At 29.8% G+C, this 11,833-nt stretch overlaps 1 protein-coding gene across 1 annotated transcript; it reads right to left on the bottom strand.

Annotated features, from left to right (window-relative positions):
• Window positions 1-6,808: 6,808 nt before the first annotated feature.
• On the bottom strand, window positions 6,809-10,010 carry RCAR3 (regulatory components of ABA receptor 3). The gene is made up of 3 exons (XM_020349950.3): window positions 9,657-10,010; window positions 8,233-8,448; window positions 6,809-7,461 (listed from the first exon to the last, which is right to left on the bottom strand). Exons 1-3 carry the CDS (start codon window positions 9,780-9,782, stop codon window positions 7,243-7,245), a joined length of 561 nt encoding a protein of 186 aa, XP_020205539.1. The 5' UTR covers window positions 9,783-10,010; the 3' UTR covers window positions 6,809-7,242.
• Between the last annotated feature and the right edge of the window lie 1,823 nt (window positions 10,011-11,833).

Here is an 11,833-nt window from a genome sequence, read left to right as displayed (position 1 = left end):
ACAAAAAAGGTTCTCTTTTATATATTGGTATAAAATTAAAAATAAAATAAAAAGAAATAATGATGCGGATAATTGGTATTGATCGAAAGAGTGTGAGAAAGTGTCTAATTCATTAGAGTTAGAAGTAATAAAAATGAAGTCAGTGAGAAAATTACTAATCGTACGAAAAAAATATTAAAAAATTTTAATTTTTTAATTTTTCTAAGTAATTAAATGGTGAAATGGTCCGATTAAAAGTATTGACAAGAAAATAGTTCTAAAGGATAAATCTCGTTTATATCAACCCTTATATCTTAAATACGAACTTTTATCTTATATAAGAGTATTTTTAGAGACTTTTCTTTAACAAAAATTTATAGAAATCCTTTTAAATTTCTATCTAATTTGGTTTTATTTATCATAGTTATTTATGAATTAAATGATAATATTTTAAAATAAATTATCAATAAGTTAAATATTTTTTTTGACAATATAAATTATTTTTCATGAATTTAAAATATAATTTATATATTCAAATATAGTATTTATTTATATATAATTTATTATCAAATTTTAATTATATATAATAAACCTACCTATACATTGCACATGTTAAAATACTAGTATTGATTTAAATTAGGTGGAAAGTATTTTGTAATACACACACACATATATATATATATATATATATATATATATATAGTTTTTGATATGGAGATTAACTATCTAGTATCTACTTTCAAAGATTGATGTTATCTATACCTATATATAAAAGTAATTTTCTATTTTCATGTATATATATTTTTAGACTATTTTACCCTTATAAATGATAAATACCTCTTACTCACTCTAAACCTCTTCTAAAATATGACACACTAGGGTTCTTATTTTTTCATAATTCATAAGGAGTTATATTCAAAAACTTTCTCGGAGTTAATCTGCTTAGAATGTAACAAGTTGTGTTAACTACTTTACCCCAAAAATAATTTTGAATTCCAAATTCAGAAAGTAGTGTCCTAGCCATCTCTTGAAGTGATTTATTTTTTCTCTCTACACCATTTTGTTAAGGTGTTCTTGGACAAGAGAAATTATATGTAGTTCCTTCATTTTTACAAAACACTATTGTTAAGTCAAAAGACGATCTTAGATCTCTCATTTTTTTTGTAAGTTTTAATGATAACAAACACTACGTCTTTCAGCAAGAAAATATTTTTGAAAAGTTGTTTCAGACTATGTAAGATAAAGCAAATCAAATGAAGCATACAATTGTCCATCATGTTCTTAACGTCTATTATTTATTGTGATTGACATGTTTGAATTTTCAAATGGATGCTTTATACCTTAACAAATTGAAAGCCATTGTCTTGAAATTCACATTTCATCAACACTCCATTTTTGCTTTGTCTACAATGACCCTTATATCCATAGTTTTCTTTGGTATGTATGGCATTTCTTCTACTATTTCCAATAGATCTATGCCTTATGAATCTAAGAATAACTTCATTATGTCTCTCCAGTAGTATTCCTTTCCATCAAATTTTGGAGGTTTGTTTGTTGAAACACCTTCTGGAATAAACATTGTTGGGTATTGAATAAACTAAAGTGAATGTTAAAAAACAAGAAAAGGGGTTGAATTGTCGTGTTTTTTTAAAAAATATTTCTTTATGAAAAATTGTCCTTTAGAAAGTAACCTTTTGAGAATTCAAAACTTAAGTTAATTTGAGAAACCAGTTTTTAAGCAAGTTATTTTCTCAACAGATTGCACAACAATATGTGTATTACGCAAAATAACAAATAAATCAAGAAAGAGGATAAAGTTAGAGAATTTTCACACAGAGTTTTTATACTAGTTCACTCAATCTGGGTTACATCCAGTCCTAGTCAATTGTTGTTATAGTTACAACTTCAACCACCTATTAATACAATTACTCTACTATATAGCCATCTTCTGTTAGTAGTTCTCACTTAGTCACCTACTAAGATTTCACACTCAACAATCTATTGAGATACCCATTGATGAAGATTCACACTTCGTTTATCTATTACAAGATTGATACAAGTGTAGAAGTGGATTTCCCTCAAAAGCAAAGTATAAAGCAAGGATTACAACTTTGATAGCTTGTGTTTTGATTACTCTCTTTGATATTGTTTGCTTCAAAAATGTAGCCCTAGTCTTCCTTTTATAGCTTTCGAAATAAATCTATTGAACCTAGCTTAATTTTTAAGTAGTGTTGACATTCTGTAATTTCCTTTTTTGTTGTTGTCATCTTTTTCTTTAGAAGATGTTACCTTATAAGCAATCTTCTTTTCAATCTTTCTTAGCAAAGACTTCAGTACCAATCTTCTAAAAATTTGAGTTTTAACGGAAACCTTTTGATGGGTGGTTCAAAGAATTGGTCTCTTGAGCCAAATCATCAAGGCATTCCCCTTGAGAGGAAATGTTCATGTTGAACTTTTTTGATCAGTAGACATTGTATGCTCATTAAACAGTCAAGACCTTGGTGCTACAAAACAACTCAAGTAGATTGAATGCTATCTATTGAAGCTTTTGAGTTGCAATATTTTGTTAAACTTCTGAGTACTAAACATAACAATTCCGAAACACTTGAACAAGCGTGTTAGTACTTCACATGAGAACACTCTTTTATATTAAAACTTGAAACTAAGAGTTTGTCATTATTAAAACAGATATTAAGGTATGATTCAACATATAATGGGGTTGTGGTTTCATGATTGGCCATACGAAGCTTAGTTGGATCTTGTAATGTCCTTGTTGATGAATTTGCTTTAAATTGATGCTTTGATGTTTGATTAAATGCTTGCAAGCTTATCTTGAAACTTACTGAATTTTACTGCAGAATATTATTCTCTAGTTTTTGTGTCTAACTCTTACATGATTTTTTTAGTAGAGGTATGCCTCTGTGTGAAATGTTACAAAAAAATTTCTTAATTTATTTTCAAGTGATGAATATTTGGAAAATTTTTGACCAACTGATGTTCTGTCAACTTCCTGACAGGGACCAGCCACGAAAATGTCACTAGTTGAAACTTTAGATGAATTTTTAAAACTTGAAAAAAAATATTTCTAGAAACTATACATATTGAAGGTTAAGACTGTAAAATATGGTTGTAAGAAAAATTCATTTACTATGCTAAAACGGTTAACAAAAATGAGTATTGACATATGGCAAATAATAGAAAATTTTCTAACAAGGTAATTGGTGTTGCTAGAGCTTGACCAAGTGTTTTATAAATAGTCAGGTTAATCAGAATCATAGAATTAATAATCTAATGGCTTATGGAACATCTAATTGGCGTTCATCCTACTTGAAAAGCATTTGTGTGCTCTGCTTTAGCATGACTCAAGGTTTGTTTCTAATGCTCATAGGATAAGATCCAACTTTACTACGTGTTGTCATGCAGCAGTTGTGGTATATTGTCTTGAATGAGGAAACGTCCACGAGCAATGAAGATGTTATAACCACTCCAACCTTGTTAGGATTGGCTAATTCTTTATTGAAATTTTTTGCTTTCTTTATATTTTAAACTCTAGCTCAAGTAGAGTTATGTTTGTATTAGACTAGTTGGTTTCCAACTTTTCATATTTTATCATAAAAGAATCAGATTTAAGGAAATTCGGATGTATATTTGGAATTTTCTTGAATTGTGCTTTTAAAATGCATCTCTCCAAATTTTGTTTGTTTCGATGATGTATTTGACTATCTACAGAGGAAGCTTGATGTAATTTGTCTTGTATAAGGTGGGGAGGTCATGACAATTTTTTTGTGCTACACATTATGTATTTTATTTTATTTTTGAATATGTTTTTTGGTTCATCGAGATAAACTTTAGAAACTATCCTAATCACATGAGGAAGCTTATCAAGTTTTTCCATATATGTATGTTGGAAGCTTGTTTCCATAAAATAGACTTTAACCTAAACATGTATTAAAACGTTATATTGATTATGCAATCTCTCTTTCAAATGTTCTTTTATACTAACAAAGAAGTTCGAGTTGACGAGGGTGAGTTTTGGAAGAGGCGTTACTTATTAAGAATGTCACAACATAGCAAGTTAGAATCATAATTCTCTTCTACAAATTATGTCAATGATTCCGCGCCAGCATCTAATGAAAAGGAAATGGAGAGGAGGGGGTTTCATCCCTTTGTTTAGTACAATTAAAGGAAAAGAGCAAAGTATTATATATCGTCCTTGTCATGTACTTAGTTCTTTAGTGAATTGTGGTAAAGTAATTATGAGATGGGATTTATCAAATGTTTAAAGTTTGGTTGTTTATTGGTCTTGGTGATGTGTTAGCATCACTATTTTTTTTGTCTAGTATCACTAATTGGAATTATTGGTCATGATGACCATGCTTGTAAGTAATTTTGATAAATTTATGTTACATTCTAATTATTATGATAAATAATTGTATGATATTTTAAATTTATTTTGTATAGGTTTCCTTTATATAATATTTGTTGATTTGCATGTTTATAATATTGCCTAATAATCAAATTAATAAATTTATGAATAATAAAAAAGATTAATGACAAAATTATTGATGGATAATTCAATAATATAGATTATGAAGTGTAGTAATTGCCAATGGATAATCTCTCAGTAAAGTAGACTAAGTTTTTCAATAGATATATCTATGATACTTTTTTATGAATGTTTTTGTCTGTAATTTCTAATAGATTTATCTATCAGAAAACTTAGTCTATTTTGTTGACAAATTACCTATTAATAATGATTAATCATTATTCTTGACAGATTATTTTTCAACAATTACTGGCAAAAGTATTTATAGGTAAAATTATTGACAAATATTTCCTACAAAAATTTCCATCGAAAATTATTGATAGATTATTTTTTTTAACGATCATATTTCTGACAGATATTTGTCCCTCAAAAATTCGTCAAAAATTTTCTTTTATGGACAGAGTGTTGTTTGATTAATTAAACTAAAATTTATTGAAATCATTGATCCCATTGAATCCATCATAAAAATAAGATATCTTCAACTATGGAATTGTATTTGAAATGGATGGATACATATCATATGGTTTTATTTTGTGAATGAATTGTGACAATTCAATTCCCGGACTTTTAAATAACTAGTGTAATAATTAGTTACCATTTATTTAATATATAGATCTTATATATCTCACATGAACCCAATAGTAAAAGTAACATTCTTAATATATACTCAAGTATTCAATCATGGGTTCTCATATTTATGATAACATGTATTGTTTGTATTAGCTTAACATGAATATATTTGTACACTTAAAGAATGTGTTAGATTGTATGTGTTCCATAATTCAATAGCAATTAATTTTTATGGTTGGACTTTACAATGAAAATGCTAATCCACTAGTACTATCAATATACTTCCATTAATATTTTGACGAATAATTGACAAGAGGACGCAAATTACCGAAACATATAAGTTTGAGGGTAAAAATTTTGAGAAAAAATATTTAGTAATAAAATTTGTCGAAAAAATAAAAATTTGAGGACAAATTACAATTAAATTTTTATCAAATATATCATGTCATTAAGTTTATCCACATCATATTTATTATATCAATGCTCCATTAATATTTTGACAAACAATTAACTAGAAGACAAATCACTAAAATTTAAAGATTTGGAAGCACCCTTCATGAGGGAAAAAAAGAACTTGGTGATAAAATTTGCATAAAGGTAAAACTTTTGAGGCACACATTGTAGTTGAGCTAAAAATCTGCCGTTAATCTGTCCAATTAATGCTGCTTAAGTGCTTATCCAGCATTTCCAATCGATGGGAAGATGGTTTATCTTTAGTTATTACCAAAAGTTTGGATAAATATCAACATATTATACAGTTTTTAATGATAAAATAAAATATTATAATTTTTTTACTGTCATTTTTCTTCTTTCCGTTTCTGGATTCAAATGTGATCACTTTCCTCCTTTTGCGTTTCTTCATTCAATTCAATCAATAATGATGTGTATCTAACACTTTCTATTCTTTTTTAAGATGCATTCTTTTGTATAAAACCTAATATATTCAATTTTTTTTTCCAATTACGTATAAATATTAGCTCATTATTTAATCTCATTAGTTTAAATCATGATTAAATTGGTGATAAATATTTTTAAAATTATATAATATACTAAATAAAAAAACTATAATTAAAAGAAAACAAGTATAATTTTTAATTAATACAAAATAACTATTTTAAAAAATCAAATAAAATAAACTAGTACGTCCATGTTCTTAACATACTTGCACCATTTTAGACGAGTTCACCATTTATAACTTACGGATTTAGCTGCTTCTGATTAAACTAACGGAATCAATCTGAATTTTTCAATAGAATACCTCTTAAGGATCCAACTCTTCTAAAATCTCTAAATTTGAAAGATAAAAATAAATAATCTTAGTTATAGATGAAAAAAAAATTACAATTGATATTACTGCCAGAGTCATAATAAATCATAAGCGTGTTCAAATACGTATTAAAATAATGCTCAATTAATAAGAACCACATTTTGAAAATGTAAATTAATTTTTATTTATCAGTTTTGAAATACAGCATAATCCATATATATATATATTAACTATTAATTTTCAAAACTATATCTCTTAAGCAATCTAGTAGTAGTGGCGTATACAATCAGAGTGCATAGTTTAAACCTCAAAATTATTCTATCCCTTTTATTCCCTTTCTCTTCCTATCGGCCAAGCCACTTGGGTTCCGTATGAGAGCTTGTACAGGACCAGCCTCAGTTATATGTCATTCCATCAAAAGAGAGAAAAGGGGAAAACCCAATGTATGTACCGAGTCCAAAGGGAACTCCGTGATAAGAATTAAGTAATCCCCACTAGATGTTTAATTTCTACTGCAATTAGAAACTACAACTGACCAATCAAAATAATTTTACAGACCGAGTTTCACCACCACCTATATACAATAAAGAACATACCACAAAACAAAAACCATGAACATCTCCAAGAAGCACCTGGTCCTTCACCTGTTACATCATTGGATTCAGTCACCTGTCTCAAATAATGTTCTTTTAACTGCTAGAGAGTAAACAGCATATATCACAAGGGTAATCAATAGAGCAAATGGAATGAAGAACACTGCTAATCTATACTAATGGAAGCAGCATAATTGCCAGTCCGTCTCCTAAGCCTCCGAGATAGGAAAGCCGCTGAAGCTTCATCCATGGCAGCCGATTGCTCAGCAACTTCTGAACGAAACCTCCTATACCCGATCTATTGGTTCGGTGCGATCCCGCACAGCAAGCCCTTCTGAAACATCAGCAAGTGACTTCAGATTGCACTTAATTAAGGCCTCAACGAAGTAGCAGGTCTCATCTTTGGTGTTGCCCTCAGGTACATCCACCACAAAAGATTCAATTACCAGTGTACCTGGTCTTCCATCAATAATTTCTGGGTGGAGGGACATGATAGATGAGTAGTTCTGAAAAATAAAAATATACAACTTACGTTAAAAGTTTATTTTCTATTGGATTAGAAGGACAAGAAAGTTTAATCATTTAGACTAACTTCAAGGCCAACCAAGCAAATTAATATAATACTCATGCTGGAAGCAATGCTAGTAATGAAAACTACTATAATGAAAACTTTACTATAAAAGGCCACATGCATCAAAATAATCAAATGAACTTTGTCAGAAACAGAAAGACAAATTTACAAGCAAACAAGGTTCCTCTCACCCTCACCCGCCAAAAAAATGCCAACATTTACAATGTTGTATAGAACTGAAAGTGTTCTGCATATTGGAAGAATGTAATAAACATAAGAAATAATCAAGACTGTGTACTGACATTATCTAACATCTTGCCTCAATTGAGAAATTGGTTACATTCAATCAATTATAAGAATAACATAAACACAAATCATCTAACAAAGGAATCACTGACAGAACTAAGATCATAGTTCTATACACATCAGAGATATTTTAAGCAGCCGAGAAAAAAAAAAAAAAAAAAAAAAAAGCAAATTGCATACCTCCTTCTTATTGATGTGAAGATGAACACACCTCTCTTTGTCTCACGCAATTAAATTGGCACACAAGGTATAATATATGGATATGCAGGGAAGAGTGCTCACTACTATAAAGAAGATAAATGCTTTTTCAGAAGAATAAGTCCAGACTCGCACCAGCACAAGGTTTTATGCAAAGTAGAATATAAATAAAAAATCAGCTGTTATAAGGATAAGCTCATACCCTAAGTCTATGATCACCGCCAATAATTCTGATGCTGAGAATATGCTCATTGTCATCAAGGAGTTCCAATCTTTCAGTACTTGTAGTGGCAGGAAGCCCAGACTTAACATCAACTTCTCTCAGGCTCCCAATCTCAAGGTTTCCCCTAACAACACATCTACTTACAAATGGCTTGTACTTCTGTGGCTGATCAAACCTCCTCACCAAGGACCAGACCTAGAGAAAGAAAATCTATGCAAAATAAATAAACAATTTCACACATACAGGGTAGGTTCTAACAGAGCATAAACATTCAGGCAATCTCAATCAAAGGTGTTTCTGCATGATACAAAATTGCAAAATATTGTCAGGAAGCACATGAAACTATATTCCAAAACAGAAGCCACAAGGAAGAGAAAATGGAACAAAATTAGGTTCACTTTGAACTTGGTCATTTTTTTAGTTAACCTTCCTATAAAAAAGGCAATGTTTCAATATTACTATTTACTACTGTAATACACCTCTGCAGCAACTAAACTACGGCATGTTTGGTTACAAATTATATATCAATATTCATTTGGATTGAAGCTACCAATCGTATATCTCTCGTGAATTTGAGCTGAATGGACCCAGATCCCAACAAATTATAGGTAATTTAGCCTTCAATGCGCTAAAATAAAGAATGTAAACAACCTTGCAATTGCAAATACCCCTTCCATCCCTCTCAAAAAACAGTAATAACAGAAATAGATCTGTCAAATCAAACAAAAACATAAGTTGTAACACAAGATTTTAACAAGAGCTAAAAGATTCGGGAATTGAAACTTCTTGCTGAAAGGATAAATGCATTAATCAGTCCCAATTGATGAACTATAACTGCTCCATGCTACGATGACAAAGAACGAGATCTGGAATTAACATTTCACTAGAATCACACTACCTTGTTTTTTTCCATTATTTGACAACAAACAAATATGGTACGTTCGGGAAATATTTTTTCCTCGGAAAATAATCATCTCCCCCCTCGAAAGCTTTCTAATTGGGGGGGGATATGATTAATTTTTCGGAAATATACTAAACCAAACATGCCTTAGATAACCTCCCACTTATGCTTCTAACACAAACATTCTTTCCCGAAACCTAAAGAACAGGATCAGATCAAACGGTACTGGGGAGCAGAGGAACCACAAAACCAACTCCAACGCCCTCAACCAAATCAGGTAAGCATTGAAGCATATCCATAAACCCCACATCGCATAAAACAGCAAAAAAAAAAAAAAAACCTCCGAAATCAAACTCCACAGCACCACGATAAATAAAAACAGACACATACTACGAATATCCAACCCAACCGGATCACAATGATGCATGCAAAATCAAAAACTATCCGCACACACAGTAACACACGAATAGTAAATTATTTCTTCAAAAAAAGAAAAAAAGACCTGAGGAACCGGTGCTCTTATATGCTTAACAAGCGCAGAGGCACACTGATTCTCACCAGGCTGGTGCCTGTGGTGTCTTCTTATGTACTCCATCTCCACGTTGCTCAATCCCCCATTCCCATTCATTTTCTCTCTTCAACGCAAAACGCACCGTTTCAATTTCAAACCTCCGCAACCGCCGACGCCACCATGAAACTGCGATGCCGAATCGATCGGCGCCACCAAGCTCCGATCGCCGACGGCGAGGGTCTCAGGCAAGAGAAACGTGTGGGTTTTGGGAAAAGAAGAAGAAGATGCGCGTGAGAGTCAGAGTCACCGCCACGGATCATGGAAAGGAAACTTCTGCTACCAAGCCTCTTATTATTATCCCCAATTCTTTTTTTTTTTTTTGGTGAACATTAAATACTAATTATATATTTTATAAATAATATTTTTTTTTCTTCAATTTTTTATTATTCATCTTTTCATAATCTCATTGCCATTGCCACCCCACCCGAATATAAATATCCCCTTCGGGACTTAAAAAATAATTGATGTTTCAAAATTATTTGTTTAATTTTTAAGACAATTAAATATTTAACGATTTAATTTTGGAATTTTTTATTAAGCTATAATAATATGCCGTACTTACATATTTGGTGATAATTTATTATTTTTGGTTTAAAATTATTTTTATTTAAATTTTACATTAATTTTAGAAAATAATTTATCTATCAATAATGTGAAATTTTTTTACATCTTTACTTTGAATTATTATGTATAGTAAATAATTCTTAACAACCTCTAATTAGTTGGTTAATGTGCGTAGTGACTTAACATTAAATTGATTAAAAAAATTAAATATCTTTGGTAAAATTGTTTGTCTTTTTCTTTGTTTCAAAATGGCCCCACATAGTGCTATTATTACAAACTAACAATCTGCTTGTCCATTTGCGTTAGTGTCGTTTTCCTGATCAAAACGCCCTTCCCTTCATCACCTATTTGCGACCTTCTTTTCATATGTATTTTACTAATCAAATCTTACCTGACTTAGGTGCGATTTAGAGTTAATTAAAATTGTCTTTTTTATGAATTAATAATGAAACAATTATTTTAAGAAACTAATGTTTAGAAATACTTTAAAAGTTAATTAAACGATAAAACAAAGTTTATTTCAAAATGTAAACATAAATATAAAAAAAAATTAATTGTAAACTTATGATAGTTAAAAATTTATTTTAAATTTATTTTCACTTATTATATAATTAAACTTAAAACTCACAAAATTAACCTGACAAACTGAATTATATATTAACCAATTCTCTCTGCATGGGTGGTTTTAATATTAAAAAACAGCCTCTTACAAGTGTCAGAGGATGAGTTAATTATTAATTAATAGTTAATATTATTTAACTAATCGACTAATTATATGATAAAAAATACTTTATTGTTGCTAGACGTAAGATTGTAAGTTACCAACGTAAAACTTATATTAAGAACAAATATGTGGGTATGAGTAAAAGGATTTTAAAAGTCATGCATATACACATAAAAAAAATGATATGAAAACAAATTTACGTATATGATAATACATGTCCTAATATTATAAAATCCTTTTTTAGTGTAAGAGTCATATAAAAAAAATATTTTATATTATTAAAAATTAGTTGAAAGTGTAAAAGAAATAAGATAAGAATGGGGGGCAAAAGAATAATGAATAGTAAGAAAGAAGTATTTAAGTGTGAAAAGCAGAGAGAGAAGGTTTAGTTGTCGTTATTCCAATGAAGCCGAAGGTACTCCATAACAGCAAGTACCAAACAAAAGAAGAACTGCAGAAAAAAGAAAAGAAAGTGGCGTCAGAATCGGAGGCATGTAGTACCATTTCTTTTTTCTTGTTTCTTTTTTCCTTTTCCTTCTGTTTTAGGTCTGGTCAGTGTACCATTAAATGTTATATGGGCACTCACACGATGCTTGTTGCTATTAAATGGTTTCACGCTACAAAGCCTTTTGGGTCAGTGGGATTTGCTAAAGAAATAGCCACTTACCATTCTCCTTTCTAGCAACCAAGATGGGAGTTTTTTTTTTTTTTTTTTTTTTAAAAAATTAAACAATATAATATTATTAATCAATTGAACTTAATATAAATAACTAAGGATGATAAAACGAGTACGATAATCTAGCCTCCCTAACTCAGCAAA

This window comes from Cajanus cajan, chromosome 9 (genome assembly GCF_000230855.2).
Source record: "Cajanus cajan strain Asha chromosome 9, NIPB_CcT2T_4, whole genome shotgun sequence".
Taxonomy (NCBI): domain Eukaryota; kingdom Viridiplantae; phylum Streptophyta; class Magnoliopsida; order Fabales; family Fabaceae; genus Cajanus; species Cajanus cajan.
This window is presented reverse-complemented; position numbering and strand designations above follow the sequence as displayed.

Coding starts and splice junctions, on each gene's coding strand:
- RCAR3 (XM_020349950.3), bottom strand. CDS start 9,782: ATGAATGGGAATGGGGGATTGAGCAACGTGGAGATGGAGTACATAAGA. Junction 8,449..9,656: donor TAAGAGCACCGGTTCCTCAG/GTCTTTTTTTCT, acceptor TTCTTTCTCTAG/GTCTGGTCCTTGGTGAGGAG. Junction 7,462..8,232: donor GCGGTGATCATAGACTTAGG/GTATGAGCTTAT, acceptor TTTATTTTTCAG/AACTACTCATCTATCATGTC.